Source organism: Thamnophis elegans, chromosome 14 (genome assembly GCF_009769535.1).
Source record: "Thamnophis elegans isolate rThaEle1 chromosome 14, rThaEle1.pri, whole genome shotgun sequence".
NCBI lineage: Eukaryota > Metazoa > Chordata > Lepidosauria > Squamata > Colubridae > Thamnophis > Thamnophis elegans.
In genome coordinates this window covers 13497012-13519553 of record NC_045554.1, presented here as the reverse complement: position 1 = coordinate 13519553, position 22542 = coordinate 13497012, and the positions used below count along the sequence as shown (strand labels likewise).

At 44.6% G+C, this 22542-nt stretch overlaps 1 protein-coding gene across 1 annotated transcript in view; it reads left to right on the top strand.

Annotated features, from left to right (window-relative positions):
• The first annotated feature begins 1518 nt into the window (after positions 1 to 1518).
• PPL (periplakin) overlaps positions 1519 to 22542 on the top strand; it is an 85323-nt gene continuing 64299 nt past the window's right edge. The window contains 1 exon segment of the mRNA XM_032230941.1: positions 1519 to 1807. Coding sequence (XP_032086832.1) covers positions 1746 to 1807 — 62 coding nt within the window. The 5' untranslated portion in view covers positions 1519 to 1745.

Sequence of the window (22542 nt, the reverse complement as noted above, 5' to 3'; positions counted from 1 at the left end):
AGTCCCCTAATCATCCCGGTTTCTCTTCTCTGCATTCTTTCCAGAGTCTCAGCATCTTTTTTACAGCGTGATCACCCCAAAATGATGCAGTACTCTAGGTGTGGTCTTACTAGGGCTTTATAGAGTGGCATTAGTGCCACTACTATAAAGTATCGTACCTTCAGCTGGACTAGAAGACCTCAAGGGTATCTTCCTTCCAGCTCTATGATTCTATGTTCTCTGACCAGAAACAAGGCTACCAGTATAATTGGCATTCTCTTGACAGCCATTTCTCCAGAATTGGATAGGGTCTCCTGCTTGACCAGGGGTTTGGATAGAAGACCTCAGAGCTCCCTTCCAGTCCTATGATTCAGTGTTCAACCACCAGGACAACAGGTACTCATATAATTGACATTCTCTGGACAGCCATTTGTCTGAAATGGTACAGGATCTCCTGCTTGGACTGGGGGGGATTAGAACACCAGAACAACTAGACACAAGGACAATCCCCCCCCACCAAATGCCATAACTCTGCTTAACAACTATTTCCCTCAACACTGTCAACAATTTACCAACAATTACTATTATTCTCCTCTTCCTTCCAAGTATCTATCTCTCCCCACTTATGACTATAACCATGTTGCTTGTATCTTTCAATTTATATTGTTTTTATTTGTTTCCTAGTATGATTTGATAGCTTATTAGTAACCTTGACTATCACTAAGTGTTGCGTCTTTGTATTCTTGATGAATGTATAGAGAATTCTATTCCATTCCATTCCATTACATTCCTGATTCTATTCTATTCTATTCTATTCTACTCTACTCTACTCTACTCTATTCTACTCTATTCCTGATTCTATTCTATTTTATTCTATTCTATTCTATTCCTGATTCTATTCTATTCTACTCTACTCTATTCCTGATTCTATTCTATTCTATTCCTGATTCTATTCTATTTTTCTCTACTCTATTCTTGATTCTCTATTCTATTCTATTCTATTCTATTCTATTCTATTCTATTCTACTCTACTCTACTCTACTCCTAATTTTCTATTCTATTAAGACCTCCCAGCTTCCTCCCAAATCGGTTGCCCTATTAACTCCAAAGTGACAAGGCTCAAAAACCTAGCAAGAAGTTGTTGGTAAGTGGCCAACAGATCCGGAGCAAAAGGGAAACGTCCGCGCGTGTTTTCGCCTCTCGAAATTAGGGGTTGGGGTGGGGTGGGCAGAGGCAAAGGCAAAGGCTGCCTTGGCAGAGTTTTCTCTTCCCTCTCCCCCACCCCACCCCAAAGTTGCCTCTTCTTGGCCCTCCCTCCTCCGCCTGCCCTCTTCCTACCCACGTGCCTGGGTGGCACCGGTGGCCGTGGGAAGCCCTGGCAGGAGCGGGCGATGCCTTAGCAACGCGCTGCTGTTCCCCCGCGGATCCCCAGGCAGGGCGAGCAGCGCCGTCCCCGCCGAGACGGAGAAACTTAGGTAAGCGCCACCTCTTCTGGGTGGGACCTGCAAGCGGCTTGGCCTGGGCGCAGCGCACCTCGCCCGTTCGCGCAGTGCCAGCCCAAGGCGGACCGGAGCTCTCTCGCGCGCCCGCTGCACCGCGCCTCCCGTCACCCGGCCGGACTTGGCCGCAAGCCGAGCCCCCCTTTCCCCCCCACCCCACGCAACCCGCCGGCTTGGTCCTCGGGCAACCCAAGAACCGGGCAACCTCAAACAGGACTAGCCCCGCCGGCCACTGCAGCTTGCCCGGGTCGTTTTCGGAGAAGCACCATGCATTCGCTGTTCAAGAAGAGGAACCGAGGCAAATACAGCCCCACGGTGCAGAAGAAGAGGTGAGAGGGGGGGGGGGGTCTGTCTGTCTGTCTGTCTGTCTCTCTCTCTCTCTCTCTGAGTGGGTAGGTGGGTTTGTGGGTGGGAGGGAGAAGCGCGGAGCCCCGCGGGCTTTGGAAAGTTTCTGCTCGCTTCGGAGGTCAGCAGTAAGGACGCTTTCCAAAATCTTTCGGTCTTGGAGCTAACCCGGACGGGAGTGAGTAAGCTGTTGAGAAAAGAGCCGCGACCCCTCCCCGATTTTCTTCCCCACCCTCCCCACTTTTAAACGAGGCGAAGTTGAACTTCAGGCGACTTTATTATTTGGAAACGTCCTTCTCCGCGGGCAGTTGTGCCTAATGGGCTCAACCGAAGGAAGGATAAGCAAAAAAAAGCTCTCTGTACATGCTCTATCCCACTTTTAAACGAGGCGAAGTTGGGCTCGAACTTCAGGCGGCTTTATTATTTGGAAACGTCTTTCTCCGCGGGCAAGGATAAGCAAAAAAAAAACAGCTCTCTGTACATGCTCAATCGGGCTCTGTTGCTATTTGCTCCTCGCGCTCTCCGGGTGACAGGAGCGTTTTCTCGCCCTGGATCTCTTGTGGGTTTGACTTTAGGCGTTTTGAAAAGGGACATTATGGCAATGAAAGTTCTCCTTCGGTCTGGGTTTAAGCGTGTGGAAGGCTTGGCTTGTGCAAATGTGGGACCAAGCCAAATTCAAGAAGGAGGATTGGCTGATTGTGTTGAAATGACCTCCAGATCGTATCTATCCGTGGGTTGATTCTGGTGACCAGCTGCCATGTCCATGACATGAAAATAACTGGATTTGCTTGATGTTTTGGTTACTGGGTTGTCTGAACGGAGGCATTATTAGGTGTAAAGCAGGATTCCTGACGACCATGTGAACCCAGCCAGTTGGGCTGATCAATAAATTACAGTTAAATCAACTATGCTTTAACCCACCAACCATTGGTTGCATCTGCAATATATTTCTGAGTGCTTGGATAGTGTTGTTTATGGCTTAGTGCTGTAGGTGAAACCTACCACAGTAATGGTGCCTTACTCAACCAATGAGTAAGCGCACCAGCGTGCCTACCATCCCTGTCCTACTGTCTCCATTTATTCAGATTAACAAATTGGAAGGGGCCTTAGAGGTCATCTAGTCCAACCCCTGCCCAAGCAGGAGACCCTACACCATTTCTGACAAATGGCAGTCCAATGTCTTCTTGAAAGTCTCCAGGGATAAAGCTCCCGCAACTTCCAAGCTGTTCTGTTCGTGCCCACTTACTGTGTTGATATTTATGTTTATACTTACAACTGTTATCTTTTACATGTTTGACAAATTAAATTAAAAAATAAAATAAAATGATGATTAAGCAAACCATGGCTTACGAAAGGAGCAAAGACCTAGACTTTATGTGCTTCAGGTTTATTTTGATGGCTATTAGGGATGTCCCCGAAATGAGTCCTCGCCCCTGAAATGTCGGTTCTTAGAAAACTTTTTTCTAAGTTGGTTTCTTTCCCCTTTGGGGCAGCTTGAATTTGGAGTGGTTCACATGGAAGTGAATTCTCCTTATGGTCTCCAGACCAGCCACCTAAGAGAAACGAGCATCAGATTTCAAGCTTTATTTTCCCTCTGCAGCATAGTTCCCTCCCTGCACTTGGCACATTCCAGAATTTAATCGCTCTGGGTGTGGTTCCATTGCCCTTCCTCCCTCCTTCTATCTTTCTCATCCTCTTCTCTCTGTTTTGGCATTAGCCCCAATCTTTTTCCTGGGGGTTTCTCCTTTTCCAGTCAAAGGAAGACGCGTCTTGGTACGCTCTAAATTAAAAGGACAGCAGCCCATTGGACTTGGAAAACTGGGGTGGAATCCGGGAGGTGCCTTCCTCCCCCCCAAAAAAAAAATACCAGGCTATTGATCTGCCCCATCTTCCCTGATGCTGCTGTCTGGGGATGATGGGTGTTGACATTCAGAGCATCAGAGGCGACCAGTTGATGCAGGGGGTTTCCCGTTCTCCATGTCTAAATTTGGGGAGCCATGTATTTCCAAAAACAAGGATTAAGAAAGGGGGACCTCGGTGGACAGCCTCACCACCGTGGTATGAGGAAGGTGACCATTTTTATCAAGGTCTTTTCTTACACCAACTAGCCAGGAAGAACTTCTAGCCCAGTGGTTCTCAACCTTCCTAATGCCGCGACCCTTTAATACAGTTCCTCATGTTGTGGTGACCCCCCAATCATAAAATTATTTTATGTTTTCCGTATTTTTTTCGAAAATATGTGTTTTCCAATGGTCTTAGGCAACCCCTGTGAAAGGGTCATTCAACCCCCAAAGGGGTCCTGATCCATAAGAGCAGCAAAGAATGGAGGCCTTTGAGCTGTGGTGCTGGAGAAGACTCCTGCGACTCCCTTGAACTGCAAGGCCATCCAACCGGTCAGTCCTAGGGACTCATAGCTCTCTGCTGAAAGAAGAGAGTCACATCAGTTGGGTAATGATATTCTCTGAACCTGTGCCATTGTAGGATAATACATGTAGCTCATGTTGATCTGTGGGGTCCTTAATTAAGCTTAGAGAGCACCAAGGAACCCAAGCAATGGATATGTGCCAAGTTGGGCCCAATAAGGATCGATAGACATTCCATCCACATTTTCTAAAATCAGGGAACCCCCTGCTCCCTGCCTCTTAAAGAAAAGAGAGTTAGCAAGAAGATCATCCAGAAGGAAGTGTCCTCAGGTATTCCTTGATAAGGCGGAGCTCATGAAGAAACATATTCCATTTCCTAGATGAGAGGTCAATAACCTTAAACACTCAAAGAGCCACAAAGGTACTAACCGGAAGCCCCCCATTCAATTCTGGAGCTGACTGGAAGTCCAGTTCCCCCTCACCATAGAGTCTCTTCCTAGCGTGGCGTCCTTTTTCCTTTGCTGACTGGAAGTCTGGTTCCCCCACCATAAAGTCTCTTCCTAACGTGGCATCCTTTTTTCTCTGCCAACTGGAAGTCTGATTCCCCCCACCATAGAGTCTCCTCCTAGCACGGCCTCCTTTTTCCTCTACCTGTCCTAACCGAAAGCCCTATCAACTGTGGAGCTGACCAGAAAACCCATTCCTTGCCATAGAGTCTCCTCCTGGCATGCTGTGCTTCCCCCCCAAAAAAACTGGAAGCTTCTCTCAAAATTGTGGCACCAACCAGCAACAGGGAGCCACAGAAGAGGGATGAAAGAGCCACATGCAGCTCCAGAGCCACAGGTTGCTGACCCCATTTCATACTTAAGACCTTTTGCCTTGCAATCAATCCAACTAAGAAATCTATTTTTAAGAACATGCTTTTCTTAATTCGGGTTTAGGGCAGTGTTTGTCAACCTTGGCAGCTCGAAGCTGAGTGGAATTCAATTCCTGGAATTCCTCAGCCTGGAGGGAGAAAAACGGCCAAAAATGAAGGCCAAAGTCAGCTGGCCAGTGCATGCATGCATTCTTGCTGGAGCTGACAGGGCAATGCCTTGCATGTCCTAAGAAATGGCTCCGCGTGCCACCTGTGGCATGCGTGCCATAGGTTCGCCATCCCAGTTTTAGAACATCTGCCCAGAAGAGCAACAAAAATGATAAGGGATTCTGGAAGCTAAACCCCATGATGAAGGGTGAAGGGAAGTAGGTATGTTTATTGTCACAAAAGCAATTAGGAGCTGTCTTCTAGTATTTGAGAGGAAATCACAGAGAAGAAGAGATTAACCTATTCTCCAAAGCACCTGAGGGTAGGACAAGAAACAATGGGTGGAATATCATTAAAGGGACATAAATTTGGTGAGCCATGTATTCCCAAAACAAGAATTAAAAAACAGGGACCTTGGTGGACACTCATCCCACCACAGTATGAGGAAGGTGACAATTTTAACAAGGTCTTATCTTACACAAACTAGCCAGGAAGAACTCCTAACCTGTTTGCCACCCTCAGTTTTAGAAGAGAGCAACAGGTGGCCTGGCTTTCTAGATAATGCAGAAGACAGCAGCTTCACTGTTGGCTAGGTTGCCCAGGTCTGGTGGGAACTGGATTCAGCAAAATCTGAAGGGCTGCTTCATGTTGCAAATCCCACGACAGCTGCCTTCCAGTGTTTGAGGGGAAGTCTCAGAGAATGTGCTGTGGCAAATCTAGACAGCAGACTAAAAAGCAGAGACATCACCCTGCCAACAAAAGTGCCTATAGTCAAGGCGATGGTTTTCCCAGTTGCAATGGATTGCTGTGAAGGTTGGACCATAAGAAAGGCTGAGCAGCAAAGAATGGAGGCCTTTGAGCTGTGGTGCTGGAGAAGACTCCTGCGAGTCCCTTGGACTGCAAGGCCATCCAACCGGTCAGTCCTACAGGAGATCAACCCTGACTGCTCTTTAGAAGGCCAGACCCTGAAGGAGAATCTCAAATAATGAGGCTACTTAATGAGGAGGATGGACTCCCTGGAGAAGAGCCTCATACTGGGAAAGATTGAGGGCAAAAAGGGGCAACAGAGAATGAGATGGCTGGATGGAGTGACTGAAGCAGTCGGCATGAGATTAAATGGACTCCAGAAGATGGTAGAGGACAGGAAGGCCTGGAGGAATGTTGTCTATGGGGTCGCAATGGGTCAGACACGACTTCACAACTATCTATCTATCTATCTATCTATCTATCTATCTATCTATCTATCTATCTATCTATCTATCACAACAACAACAACAACAACAACAACAACAAGACAGAGAAGAGGAGATTAACCTATTCTCCAAAGCACCTGAGGTTATGAGAAGAAGTAATGACTGGAATATCATTAAAATAGAGATCCAACCTAGAACTAAGAAGAAATTTCCGGTCAGTGAGGACAATTAATCAGTAGAATAGCTTGCCTCCTGGAGTGCTCCCTCACTGGAAGTTTTCAAGAAGAGACTGGAAAACCATTTGATTGGGATGGTTCGTGGGACTTTCCATCTTTGTGCAAAGGAGATTCTCGTTGCTGTCGACATATTTAGTAACTAAGTCCCAAAATTTCTTTCTCTTTCTCCATCAAACCCAAAAGGAAAACTTCTAGTTTCAGTTTTATGTTTCTTTCAAGCATCTCCTGAATTCAGATAAAAATCTGAATTCTGGATTTTTTGGCTTTATCAGAGGGATGGAAAAAAGTCTCTCAGATTTGGTGAAGTGGGTGGTTTGGTACTCTAGATGTGGCTACAGAAGGGTAGAGACTTAGACCTGGTCTTCTCTGAGAAGAATTTGGGCCTCTTTCAGAAGGAAGGGGATGTTGCCAACATGAACAAGCTTTGGCAAGCTATCATTTTATTTATTTCTTTTATTTGGTTTGTCAAACATGTGCAAGATAACAGGTATAAATATAAACACGGACAAGGGAAATGAATACAAATAAATGGGGACAGTAGGACAGGGACAGAAGGTACACTGGTGTGCTTATGCACGCCTCCTTTATGGACCTCTTAGGAATGGGGTGAGATCCACGGTAGACAGTTTGAGGTTGAAGCTCTGGGGGTTTGAGGATCAGTGGTGGGATTCAGCCAGTTTGTACCTATTCAGGAGAACCGGTTGGTAACTTTCTAAGTAGTTCAGAGAACCGATTGTTTGAAGAAATCTCCTTTTGTTTTTTTCCACTTTACAGGGCTAATCCTGTAAGGAAGGCAGGAAGGCAACATTCTGGTGTTGTTTCCAGCCTCATCTTTATTCACCTGCTTAGAGAAACTGCCTCTCCATTTAACCCTTAGTACATTGTAACAGCTAAGGCAAAGTGCCCATCGACCTGAATCACCTTGAGTTGGCCAAGCCCACCCAGTCACATGACCACCGAGCCCACCTACCCAGATAGTCATTAGGGCAGAGAACCGGTTGTTAAATTATTTGAATCCTACCACTGTTGAGGATGTAACAACAGAGTCAGGTAGAGCATTCCAGGCGTTGACCCCTCTGTTGCTGAAGTCGTATTTCCTGCAATTGAGTTTGGAGCGGTTTACCTCGAGTTTGTATCTATTGTTTGCCTGTGTATTATTGAGGTTGAAGCTGAAGTAGTCGTTGACAGGTAGGACGTTGTAGCAGACAATTTTGTACTATGCTTAGGTCAGATCATAGGCGGCATAGTTCTAGGTTGTCTGAGGCCAAAATTTCGATCCTGGTGGCATCAGGGATTCTGTTGTGAGCAGAGGAGTGGAGGAATCTTCTCGTGAAGTATCTCTGGACTCGTTCATGTATCATGTAGGAGACCCACAATTCCTGGATGTTCTACCACTAGGATGTTCTCATACTCCATTGGAGCATGATGACTTATCAATGCTGTAAGGATCATGGCTCTCTGTCCTATTGTATACAGCATTTACTTCCAGTCTTCGACAATCCATAACGAATTACTGCGTCCACTTAACAATGGCTGCAAAAACGGGTCATAAAAATGGTTCCAGTCCTTTGGTGACTCATTGTACTGTCATCACGACTTGTCACCATAATGTATATGGTCGTAAATCAAGCGCTGCCTGAATTTGCTGGAATTTAGTACTCAACTTATGACCACAATTGAGTCCAAAGTTTCCGATTCTAAGCGAGACAGTTATGAAGTGAGTTTTGCCTCCATTTTACATCCTTCCTTGCCAGAGTTGTTAAGCGAATCACTGAGGTTGTGAAGTTAGTAATCCGGTTGTTAAGTGAATCCGGCTTTCCCCATGGACTTTGCTTGTCGGAAGGTCGCAAAAGGGGATCGTGTGACCCCCCCCCCCAGAACACTGCGATCGTCATACATACAAATCGGTTGCCAAGTGTCTGAATTTGGATCATGTAATGATAGGGATGTTGCAACGGCCGTAAGGGTGAAAAATAGTCATAAATCACGTTTTTCAGTGCTGTGGTGGTAAATCAAGAAGTATCTGTAAATATTGTATTCGTTCTTTAGCCTGTTGGATAAACATGGGCTTCGGGAAAATAATTTGCATGAGGATTACAGAGCCCACGGCCGTTTTCCATAAGGAGATGCAAAACTGGGATAACAAACAGATTGTACATATCTATGGAGATTCTCTATCATTCACGTCATGGTTGACCCAAAGGTGCTTTTTTCAAGAGGCAACTGGACTTCCTGTTTTTTTCTTTGAAGACGTTTCGCTTCTCATCCCAGAAGCTTCTTCAACTCTGACTGGTTGGTGGGGAATCTTCCCATTTTATTTTGTAGGAAGTTAGCACCCACCCAGTGGTGGGTTTCAAACTTTTTTAGAAACTCTTCTGTAGGTGTGGCCTCCTTTGTGGGAGTGGCTTGCCATCCATGTGACCGGGTGGGAGTGGCTTGCCATCCATGTGACCGGGTGGGCATGGCCAACTTGTAAAATGTGGAGAAACTCACTTAACAACGCTCTTGCTTAGCAACCAAAATGTTGCCTCAGAAACTCTGGCATGAAGCACACAAGTCTTAAAGCTGTCAAGTTACAAGACCCTTGCACTCCTAACCCTTTAGAAAAAAACACAGGGGTGTTCAAACTCGACAGCTTTAAGACTTGTGGACTTCAACTCCCAGAATTCCTCCTCTCGCTCTTCATCTTGATGATGTGCGGACGGACGGGGGGAGGAAGCTGGAACCGGTTCTAAATGGCACTGTAGATTTGTGGAACCTCTTCTATAGAAGAGGTTAGAACTGGCAGGAACCCACCCCTGCACCCCTGCACCTGCCCCTCTCCTAGGAAAATGGGATATTTTAGGAAATATTAAAAGGGCAGAATATTTCCCCTAAAAGGGAGGCAGAAACTGTCTCTCACACACCCTTTGTCAATGGGCTATTAAGGCCTCAGCCAGTTGATTCTACATAACAAAGATCTGCCTCCTTCAGGCAGAGCCATAATAGGAATTGCCCAAACCCCCCTCATTACATCATCACCCAGCAAAGTTCAACCAAGTCTGGGACACAGATAACTTACAACGCTACCCCTGCATGACCCCATGGGATTCTGACAACCAATCAGAATACAAGCTCAAATTCAAAAGCCCAGAGAGGGTGTAAAACCAGGGCACTCTCAGCATCTCTTCCCCCTTTTTGCCCAGGACCTCAAACCATGTGGTCCTGTCCACCATTAAACCATCTTTCCAAGCAATCTCCAAGTTTCTAGTGTCTTTTCTCCCACTTGGAACTGAACCCAGAAGGACATGTCTTCCAACAATTTAAAGTAGATTATACTCCCCCCTCCGCCCCACTTTTCGGCCCGCTAAATCACAATGAAGCAAAGCAAGCAGAATACGAATTTATGTATTTCTGTAAAAAGTTTATTCCCACATAAATCACGTTTCAAAGACATTTTGAAGACATTTCAAAAGAAAACCAGAAAGTCCAGTTGCTTCCAGAAAAAGCACCTTTGAGACTACCGTGACCTGGATGACTGAGAATCTCTACAGTCTTTTAGCTGTACAATTTGGGTTGAACACCTGTTGAACGGTGTGGGAGTAGGAACGGATTTCCAGAGGGAAAATTGCAGATTATGGGAACCATTTGCACCACTCAGGTGACCCTGAGGACAGAGATAAACCTCCAAGTGGCCTCAGCGGCCCTCTAAAAGGACGCAAATGACCAGCTGTCTGCAAGGAATATCAATCCTTCCATTCCCCACTATCCTGTCAGAGCTGAGGAAGCTTCTTGGATGAGAAGCGAAACGTCTTCAAAGAAAAAAACCAGAAAGTCCAGTTACCTCTTGAAAAAAGCACCTTTGGGACGGTATGATGACCCACAGCTCAGCAAAAAGAGATGATCCAGGTGCTCTCTTGGGACAGGTAGAGCTGTTTATGATATTTGCATTTGTTCAATTCAAAACAGGAAGTCAGGCCAACTGTTGTTTGCTGAAAACTGTTTAGGGGCAGTTTGTGCCGCAGTTCACTGAGAAAGCTTTCAACCCTCACCCTGAACTGGGAAACAGCTTGTTTTTAAAAATGGCAACCAGTGAAGTTGTGGCTTATGGTTTCGAGGATGAGGATAGATTATAAAAAGAAGAGGAGCAGGATGCCATTTTGTACTTTTGTACTTACAAGTAGTTATAAGTCATGAATACCTCTAGGAAGGTCTGTCATAACTTTCAAACAGTCATTAAGCAACGTGTTGTAAATCTATCTATCTATCTATCTATCTATCTATCTATCTATCTATCTATCTATCTATCTATCTATCTATCTATCTATCTCTGTGTCTGTGTCTGTGTCTGTCTGTGTCTGTGTCTGTGTCTGTCTGTCTGTCTGTCTGTCTGTCTGTCTGTCTGTCTGTCTGTCCGTCCGTCCGTCCGTCCGTCCGTCCGTCCATCCATCCATCCATCCATCCATCCATCCATCCATCCATCCATCCATCCATCTATCTATCTATCTATCTATCTATCTATCTATCTCACCTACACCACAGTCCCATGATTGCATTTTGAGTGCTTGGCAACTAGCTCATATTTACACACACACACACACACACACACACACACACACACACACACCAGAGGTGGGTCGTTCCTGGTTCAGCCCGGATTGGGCAAACCGGTAGTAGTGGTGGTGGGAGGAACGCAGGAGCGTGCCCGAACCAGTAGTAAAAAAATTGGCAACGCGCACACACACACACACACACAAACACACACACACAAACGAGGCGTCTTTATTTATTCATTGATCAGGTTGATGTTTTAAATTCTCCCTTTATATATATGCAAAAACAAAAAATACTTTGCAGATGATTAGGCTCTTTAGGATAAGTTAGACATTAACTAAGCCACCCTCCTTGTAACTTGTCTTCTGATAGTAAAAATTGGGTTTATTTCTTGGCTATGAACTGGATTGGCAAGAGAAGGAAGTTGGACATATCCGAACTGCAGTTGCTACAAACTGGTTTTGCTGTTCTTCAAAAGTTGCCTCCCCTCCCTCTTCCTCTGTGGATTTTGGGGAGGGAAATGACTGGGTTCAAAGCCTTCTTCCATGCCAGCATTTCTTAAATGTGCTCTACTGGCTAAACCACAACTGAATGAGCTCACAATCACTGCCTTCTATTAACCGTGCATTACCAGCCACGGTGGAAGAGATCTCCCAAGTATGTGTCAGGTGTAAACACTCCACGTGTTTTCCTTTATTATGTCAGTCAGGTCTCTACATGTTAGGGTAGTGCTCAGTTTCTGTGTATATACAACCTGAAGGATGAGAGCAGGCAAAGTTAGGTTTCCAATTTAAGAGCTGGCTGCATTTCTGAGAACCACTGACCAACAATGAATTAAAACATACTTTATCAAAGAAGGGACGTGGTGGCTCAGTGGCTAAGACGCTCAGCTTGTTAATTGAAAGGTCAGCAGTTCAGTGGTTCGAATCCCTAGTGCCACTTAATGGAGTGAGCTCCTGTTACCTGTCACAGCTTCTGCCAACCTAGCAGTTCGAAAGCACATAAAAAATGCAAGTAGAAAAATAGGGACCACTTTTGGTGGGAAGGTAACAATGCTCCATTCACCTTCAGTATTGAGTCATGCCGGCCACATGACAACAGAGATGTCTTCGGACAGCGCTGGCTCTCCGGCTTTGAAACGGAGATGAGCACCGCCCCCTAGAGTTGGGAACAACTAGCACATATGTGCGAGGAAAACCTTTACCTTATTTTATCAAAGTAACCAAGCCTTTTTTCCCTAAGACTGCAGAATCTGCTGTTATTTTCTTTATATTAATTGAGTGGTTGTGACATAGGTGACAGCAACTGACCAACCAGCTGATTGTCAAGTTTGATGCTATGTATTGTGTGAAAAAGGCATGACCAAGGTCACCCAAATGGCTTTTAGGCCTAAGGCAGGAATAGAACTCAACGTCTCCTGGTTTCTAGCTGGTGCCTTCATAGAACATAGTCTTCTGACCTGGGCTTCCTGATAAAGCGTAAATCACACGCTTAGTCCCAAAAATCCCTTTTTTATTTAAACGGCTGTGAATTATGGTCATTGGCAGTCCGTAATGATTGACAAAGAGTCTGTAAAGAGTCTGACAGAAGTCTGCCAAAGTCTTTCAGGGTAATGCTGATAAGCGCCCACCTTTATCTCCCTTGAAAAGCTGCCAGAGACCTAATTGCCAATTAGTTTTGCAAGACCAAATGGAGCACAGAGTCAAATGGAGCTTCTCAGAGTTTGAACCAACCAGAATGAACAAAGTTGCTTCCTGCAAAGGATCACATCCATTTGCTCCTCTTTTATGTCTTATGTGAGGGGCCAATCATCTCCAAGCCTTTTTGTCTTAACTGTTGTTGCCTTCTGGCAGCTCTGCGCATGCGCACACTGGGAACAGGCTCACACTGTTCTTCTGCCTTCCGCTGTCAGACTCCGGAGGCTCCGGAGGCAGCACATCACTACCAGATGGCCTTGGCCTCCTCTCTGCCTCCGACGCAGAGCCTTCACCAGAGCCTTCCCCAGACTCCAGGACTGGTCCATGTTGCTCCCCAACCTCCTCACTGTCCGACTCTGCTGCTGGCTTCACAGGCCGCCAGCAGATCACAACACATAGAATACTAGGGTTGGAAGGGGCATTGGAGGTCTTCTAGTCCAACCTTCTGCTCAAGCAGGAAACCACTATACCATTTCAGACAAATGGCTTCCCAGTCTCTTCCTGAAAACCTCCAGTGATGGAGAACCCACAATTTTTGAAGGCAAGCCATTTCACTGATTAATTGTTCTCACTGTCAAGAATTTTCTCCTTACTTCTAGATTAGATCTTTTCTTGTTAAGCTTCCATTGGTTGCTTCTGGTCCTGCCCTCAGGTGCTTTGGAGAATGGAATGACCTTCTTCTTCTCTCTGTGACAGCTCATCAAATATTGGAAGACTGGTATCCTGTCATTCCTAGTCCTTCCCTTTGTTAGACCTAGTTAGTTCCTTCAATCATTCATCATATGGCTTAGCCACCAGACTCCTAATTGTCTTTTTTATTATAATTATTAATTTTTTATTAATTACGTTTCTTAGTGCTTAATACACATCATGTTGTCTGGGTTTTTAATTTGCTTAAGAATACATATTATGTTCTTAATCTCCATCTCTTTTTCCCAACCACTGGTAAAATAAATTCCAGGTCTGATCATATTTCTTTTGCATTTTTAATATCAGTCTTTCCTTTTTCTGCACAGCCTGTACTGTATTGTACTGTACTGTACTAGTGATGGCAAACCTTTTTTGGCACCGAGTGCTGATAAATTGCGTGGAAATGTTGCACACATGCTCGGCTGGGCCGTGCTCCGGAAAAGCCAAACCTCTGGGTTTTAGCATGCCTGGCAATCAGCTGATGGCTGTGCATGTGCAGGCCAGCTTTCGGCACTGCCGTGTGCGCAAAGGGATCGTGCTCCAGAAAAGCTGAACTTCTGGGTTCTGGTGCACATGCGCACACAACAATAAGCTGGCTGGCGCGCATGCGTGCACCGGTTTTTGGCACTGCTGCGCACACGAAGGGCAGCTGATTGTCATGCACGCCATAAACAGGGAAGACAAATAGGCAAGGTCACGCGTGCTGGGTGACATGACTTTGCATGCCACTTTGGGCACACATGCCATGACAACTCTAGTATCTTCTTGATGATTTCTTCATCTTGTGGTGTTTCTTCATTTTTCCAGCATTGCGCAAAGACAATCCTCACTGCTGTCAACACGTGCAATATTAAAAACATACTTTGATGATCACGTTACCTGATGTTAAACCTAATAAAAATAGTTTAAAATCCACATGCTCGGAGTCCCTAATCATCTTTGTTGCTCTTCTTTGCACTCTTCCAAGAGTCTCAACATCTTTTTTGTGTTGTGGTGCCCAGAATCGGATGCAGTATTCCAACTGTGGTCTCACCAGTCACCACCAGACCAAACTGGCTCTGTGGGTTTGTTGAACTAGACCAGCGGTTCTCAACCTGTGGGTCGCGACGCCTTTGGGGGTCGAACGGCCCTTTAACAGGGGTGGCCTAAGACCATCGGAAAATTGCAAAATTACGGTTATGAAGTAGCAATGAAAATAATTTTATGGTTGGGGGGTCACCACAACATGAGGAACTGTATTAAAGGGTTGCGGCATTGGGAAGGTTGAGAACCACTGAACTAAACAGTAATCACAACTTCAGGATTTTCCCTGCATCCTAGGCTAAGATAGCCTTAGCACTTAGACTTATAGATCGCTTTACAGTGCTTTACAGCCCTCTCTAAGCGGTTTACAGAGTCAGCATATTTGCCCCCAACAATCTGGCTCCTCCTTTTACCCACCTTGGAAGGATGGAAGGCTGAGTCAACCTGGAGCCTGGTGAGATTCGAACTGCCAAATTGCAGTCAGCCAGCAGTCAGCAGAAGCAGCCTGCAATACTGCACTCTAACCACTGCACTACCACTGATCTGGATGAGGGCAGTTCATTTGTTACTCACTATGTCTTGGGTAACCAATAACTGGATGCTTCTGTCCCAGTCGTCTTTTCACTCTCAGCCTAATCTACTTTGCAGATTGATTTTGGAAAAGGTTGGTTAATTGGTGTTCAGATGGAGAGTGGTGCAAAACCACTGAAGTTGCTGTATGGATGGAGAATTGTTAATAGAGGAAGTCCTCGATTTATGACCATTTGTTCCACAACTGTTGGAAACTTCAATGGCACTAAATGAATGGTGGTGGCGACCGGCCCTCAGATTTCTGGCTGTTGCAGCAGCCCTTTTGCTCATGTGATCATGGAGAAATGCTACAATGGTTGTAAATGCCAGGTTTGTTCATAAATCACTTTTTTTCCGTGTCCTTGTAACTTCAAATGAATGGTTGTAAGACATGAACTACCTGTATAGCAGGTGCTTTTCTTTCTGCTTCCTGCTCCTCCCTTCCTCCCTCCCTTCCTGTCTTCCTTCCTTCCTTTGTTCCTTCCCTTTCCACAGGACAGACAAGGAATAATAGATGGAAACTGAGCAAGGAATTCAACCTGGAAATAAGGAGGAACTTTCTGACAGTGGGAGCAATCAACCCATGAAACAGAAGTTGCCTTCAGAAGTTGTGGGAGCTTCATCGCTGGAAGCTTTCAAGAAGAGACTGGACTGGCATATGTCAGAAATGGTGTAGGGTCTCCTGCTAGGGCAGGATGTTGACTAGATGGCCTACAAGGTCCCTTCGAACACTGTTATTTATTTCCTTCCTTCCTTCCTTCCTTCCTTTTCCAAAGCACCTGAAGGCCAGACAACGAATAATGGATGGAAAGTGATCAAGGAGAGATTCAGCCTAGAAATAAGAAATTTACTGACAGTGAGGACAATCAACTGACAGAACAGAAGTTGCCTTCAGAAGTTGCAGGAGCTTCATAAACCGAAGCTTTCAAGAAGAGAATGGACTGTCATCTGTCAGAAATGGTGTAGGGTCTCCTGCTTGGATGGGATGTTGGACTAGATGACCTACAAGGTCCCTTCTAACACTTTTATTTTCTTCCTTCCTCCTTTCCTTCCTTCTAACCTTCTTCTAACATTGTTATTTCCTTCCTTCCTTCTTCCCATCTCAACGTGGTGACTCTTCATCCCGGAAATACCCAAAAGGAATTTAAATCAGGAGCAAAATGTCAGTTTTCTGTCACTAAAATGTGTGTCCTTTTTAACAAATACATTGTTGGGGCTTAACTTCCTTTCCACACTTCACGAATGAAATTTTCACAGCTGACTTTGCCTCTAGCAATGGGCATATTTTTTTTTAAAGAAAGCTGATGAAAGATCTCAATGTTTTGGGGTGATGGCCTGTGTGGTTTATCCAGCTTTGGCCTCTCCCTAATCAAGGACTTCCCTGGCAGGAAGTGTACGCAATCGTCCTGTTTTCTTTCCTTCAAAATTCAAGTCGTAAATAATCTCATTGCAAGAAAGCTGTAATTGAAATTGGGCTGAACACCTTCCACCTTGTTGAATATGAGAGGAGCTGCTCCTCTCCAAGCAGGATATTCAGAGTAGAAAAATGAAGAGAAACCTGCTTGGGATTACTTGGGGGGTGCCAAATTTAATTTCTCAACCATGGTTTGAGGCGTGATCCAGGAAAACCTTCCAAGATGATAATTAGTTTCCCTAGCACAGTATAGAGGAAAATTGGGTGAGACCAGCAATGTGATGTGCAGTTACCTATAGAACAAAGACAGCAGGATTCGTCTGCTGTCTACAACTTGGGATAATTCTGCTATGGATGAACTGAAAGTCCAATGGTCCACAAAGACTGGGAGGGAGTTGGAGTTTAGCAACAGATAAACAGGGGTATCAAACTCAAGGTTGGCACATGGGCCCGCCCTGGAAACAGCAAAGAACCAGCCCACAGTGCAGGGGTAAAATTCAGCAGGTTCTGACAGGTGCTGGAGAACCGGTAGCAGAAATGTTGAATAGTTTGGAGAACTGGTAGCAGAAATGTTGAGTAGTTTGGAGAACCGGTAGCAGAAATGTTGAGTAGTTTGGAGAACCAGTAGCAGAAATGTTGAGTAGTTCAGAGAACCGGTAGCAAAAATGTTGAGTAGTTTGGACAACCGGTAGCAGAAATGTTGAGTAGTTTGGATAACCGGCAAATGCCCCCTCTGGCTGGCCCTAGAGTGGGGTGGGAATGGAGATTTTGCAGTATCCTTCCCCTGCCACACCCACCAAGCCCACAGAACTGGTAGTAAAAAAAAATTGAATTTCACCAGTATCTTTGCCAGCAAAAATGTGGTCCTCCCAAGCTGTTTTCTCTGGCAGAGGGTTGCAGGTGGTCGTAGCAGCCGAAAACAGAGCTCGGGAGCCCGTTTTCTCTGGCAGAGTGCTCGGGCCACCACAGGCACTCCGACATGAGTCATGTTGAGCTGACCATGCCCACCCTGGCCATACAACATACCCCTGCCCTGAGATCAAACACAACTTTAATGCACCCCTCAATGAAATTGAGTTTGACACCCCTGATGTAGGCTGTCTCCTTCAAGGCACAAACAACCATAGGTGTGGTTCAGTCAAGAAATTATGGTTTATCAAAGCATAGTGCATGTGTGAACTACGTCTGGGGGCATAGGCATTGCAAGGATTCTAGGAATGCTAATTTGAAGTCCCGTTACTTGTCCCAGCTTCTGCCAACCTAGCAGTTTGAAAGCATGTAAAAAATGCAAGTAGAAAAATAGAAACCACCTTTGATGGGAAGGTAACAGCGTTCCATGCACTTTCGGCATTCAATCATGCCGGCCACATGACCACGGAGACGTCTTCAGACAGCGCTGGCTCTTCGGCTTTGAAACGGAGATGAGCAGCATCTTCTAGAATGACTAGCACCAATGTGAGAAGGGAACCTTTACCTTTACCTATAATAACAATCTTGAAAGCCTCTCCAAATGCACAAGGGGGGGATATGCTAGCAGCGTTCCAATATTTGAGAGGCTGCCACAAAGAAAAGGGGGTCAAGCTATTCTCCAAAGCCCCTGAAGGCAAGACAAAGAAGCAACGGATAGAAACTGATCAAAGAGAAACCCAACCTAGAACTAAGGAGAAATTTTCCTGACACTGACACCAAGTAGAACCAAGCTTGCCTCCAGAAATTGTGGGTGCTCCATCACTGGAGGTTTTTCAGAAGACATTGGACAACTATTTGTCTAAAATGTTATACGATCTCCTGCTTGAGCTGGGTGGGGTGGAGATTGGACTGGAAGACTTTCAAGGTCCTTTCCAACTCTGCATTCTGTTAAGTTTCTCTACGTCCCGTAGATTTCTTGAATGCAACCATAAAATAAAGCAAACAAATACGAACCATCCACGTAGCTACTAGGCGTCAAGCTTGGCTTGAGACACTTAACGTTTCTCTAAACATCCTATTCTTTTTCTACAATACTCTGCAATGTAAACAAGTATTCTTTTCCTAGCTACATACAGGACAATCTTAATATGTGTTATAATTAGATTCGTTTTATCTCTAAACAGGACAAACTGGTCTGTTTATACCAGCATGCAGGCAGAGCAAAAAATTGTAAGCCCTTTTCATTAGAGAATATATTTAAAAGGTTGTTTGTGTTTTTCCATATATGGAGAAAATTGAATCACACTTTGAGGCCAAAGTTGCTATCACTGTTTTGCTGAGGAAAGTTTAAAAGGTTCTCAAACTGGGTTTGGACTTCCCAAGTGGAATTATGATAAACTGGGATGAAAGTGTTCCCAATAAAGAATGATCAGAATCATTCTTAATAAGCCAAGTTAGAGGTATCACCGCAGATGGGGACTGCAGCCAAGAAATTAAAAGACACTTGCTCCTGGGCAGGAAAGCTATGGCAAATCTAGTCAGCATACTAAAAAGCAGAGACATTACCTTGTCAACCAAAGTCCGTATAGTCAAGGCTCTGGTTTCCCCAGTTGCAATGGATGGCTGTGAAAGTTGGACCATAAGGAAGGCTTGGCACCAAAGAATGGAGGCCTTTGAACTCTGGTGCTGGAGAAGACTCCTGTGAGTTCCTTGGACTACAAGGCCATCCAACCGGTCAGTCTTAGATATCAACCCTGGCTGCTCTTTAGAAGGCCAGATCCTGAAGAGGAAACTCAAAGACTTTGGCCACCTAATGAGAAGGATGGACTCCCTGGAGAAGAGCCTTATGCTGGGAAAGATGGAGGGCAAGAGAAGGAGGGGATGACAGAGAATGAGGTGGCTGGATGGAGTCACCGAAGCAGTCGGCGTGAGCTTCAATGGACTCTGGGGGATGGTAGAGGACAGGAAGGCCTGGAGGAATGTTGTCCATGGGGTCATGTTGGGTCAGACATGACTTCGAAACTAACAAGAGGTATCAAAATCACTGTCCATTGTAGGTGATTACTGTGCCAGAAAATTTGAGATTCTCCCTGTGGTATAGATTAAAATGTAAGTGTTGCAAGTTAGGGTATGACTTGTTTTTTCCAACAAACAAAATTTTCTGGTTTGGGTTAAGGAAAATCAATGAAAGAACAGGAAAACAGAACCGACAGCCAGTTGTTGGGGGGGGGGGGTGTTTGCAACTCTTTGTTTTTTATGTTTGGTTGTCCTAACTCTTTGCAAACTGTTTAGTTTTATGAGGACTAGAAATTCCATCCATCCACATGATGCCAGAGTCATATTCTAGGTTTGAGTGATGGGTTCCTGAAGAATTCTTGGTTGATGTCTGAAAGGGCTGCCTGTGTGAAGTAGTTGCTTTTTTTTTCTTTTGATAGATTTCTTATTTAAGTGTATTTTTTGTTTTGTTTTGTTTGTAAATGTGTTTTTATTTTCTATTTCATTTTCGTACAGTCACATATATACTGTGCATAACTGGGGCCATATAACATTAAACAATAAACACAGCCATTCCTCTTGTCAACAATACCCCCAAAAATAGAAACCCAATGTACCCCTTCGACCCTGCCTGTGTGAAGTAGTTGCTTTAAATCTTAGCATTCTTTATTGTTTTTGTTGTGGAGGGCTATGAAATTGAACTTAGGAAAACCATCTGGTGAGGATTACAATAACATGTTTTAAGCCTGAGTAATGAAGAAAGCTGGACTAGAAGATCTTTAAGGTTCTATTCTATTCTATTCTACTCTACTCTACTTTACTCTTCTCTTCTTGTCTCTTCTCTTTTCTTCTATTAATATACTTTTACTAGAACCTCAATCAATGATTTTATCAACAAAATCTTAACGTCATAGGCAAGTATACAATATCACTTATATCAGCATTCTTGCTGAGCAGAGTTTTCCAACCTTGGCAATTTTAAGATACATGGACGTCAACTCCTAGGATTCCCCAGGGAATTCTGGAAATTGATGTCCACATGTCTTCAATTTTCCAAGGTTGGGAAATCCTATTCGAGCGTCTCCTTCTCATTTTGGCTTCTCTTGAAGAGCTGACATCAGTTGTGCCTTAATTAGTTAGTTAGAATCTCTCTTTGTATGTTAACTCGTAACTTAATTCGTAGCTCAATTCAATCTTCCTAGGGATGAAACTGTCTCAATCATGACCTTAGTGCCGTAGATTTGCTGAAAGATGAGCTAGAACTATGGACCAAGTAAGCTAACACTGAGTGTGTTTGTAATTTGTGTCCACAAAGATTAATTACTGGCTGGCTAACATCACAGCGCAAGCCCTTCTATTTGTTTTAAACCTCTTCATATGAATTATAAATACCTAATGGAACGATGACAAAGGACTTGCAGGCACACAAAGTTTGTTTTCATTTCAAAACCCTCCCCAACTTCTAAAAGCAACACCAGGATTCCTAACTGCCAGGGAAATGTGGCTTTGAACATCTGATGGATCAACATTTGTCAGAGTTTGAAACTTCCCTGCAGGTTTCTTAACAAGGCCATCTCTTCTTGGATCCCCTAATCCTCCAGCCAGCCAAGCTAAAGATAGAAGATGGCAAAATAAACATCACGGTGGCTCAGGGGCTAAGACGCTGAGCTTGTCGATCAGAAAGGTCAACAGTTCAGCGGTTTGAATCCTTAGCACCGTGTAACTGAGTGAGCTCCTGTTACTTGTCCCAGTTCTGCCAACCTAGCAGTTCGAAAGCACGTAAAAAATGCAAGTAGAAAAATAGAAACCACCATATGATCACGGAGACATCTTCGGACAGCAGTGGCTCCTCGGCTTAGAAACGGAGATGAGCACCGCCTAGAGTCGGGAACGACTAACACCTATATGTGAGGGGAACCTTTTCCTTTACCTATAAATATAGGAATTTTCCCAGACTGACTGTTTGCACCTGGGTTAGACTAGATAAGGTTCAATGACATTCAAGAGGGAGAAGAAGGGACAGATTTTACTCTATGGTGCTCATGTAGGGATTCCAGACTAATTCCCTGTTTGACTCCTACCCCCTGGCTCGGCCAGTCTCTCTCCAGCAGAGATGGGTACATCTGTTGTTCTAAAGCTAAAAGGCGGCCACGAGATGATTTCAACTGACAGCATGTTCCATCAAGGCAGAGTTTCTTGGTTAACAAGCAAATGCAACCTGTCTTTTGGCATCACCTCTAGTTAATCTGCATGTCTCTGAAGAGCCACCTGTCGCGTCACTCTTGCTGCACTCTTGCCTGGCTGCGGCTTCCCCACCTCAAATTCCTTGTACTGAAATCTGAGCTCACGGAGGCGATGACCCAATGGATTGAATGGCCTTGTTGAGTTGACCACATAGGTCTAATCAGCCTGATGGACTGGAGAAAGGCTGTGGTAGGGAAAACAGGATTCATGCTTGAACTCTCCCATCAAATGATCTTGTTCCCTGGTTCATTTGGTGTCCTGTGGGGTCCTGATGATGTAACCTAGTTGGGTAATGAAATGTCTGAGCTACAGATCTTCTTTCATTTGGTGGTCTGCCAGAAGCCATAGTAACTGAAATTCAAGGTAATGTCATGTGAAGGTCTGACACTTTCCAATGTAGAAATGGATATCACATTTCAACCTAATATAATTATGTGGTTAGTGGAAATCCTTAAGTCTGTTGGCTTATATCCAGAGGCGAAGCATTCTGGGAGAAGATGACTCCAGAACATTTTAGGAAGGAATTGCTGAGCCTACTAAATAATAGTCTTCAAAATGATTGAGAAAGGACAAATGAAGCTAGCTGATGTCTTAATTATAAGGGATATGAAAACCAGAAAGGTGACTTAGATAACCGGTTTATGGTGGATTTACAAATGAAACCTGTTCAAATGTTGAAGGAGTTTTTGAGAAGAGACAAAGAGAAAATGAAAAGAAATACTGTGTGCTGCTGGGACATTATTTAAAGCAATCAAGATTGTTAAAAGCAAAGGGAAATAATGTACAGTTGGGTTATTTGAACAAGGTTAAAATCTGTATACTATTTCA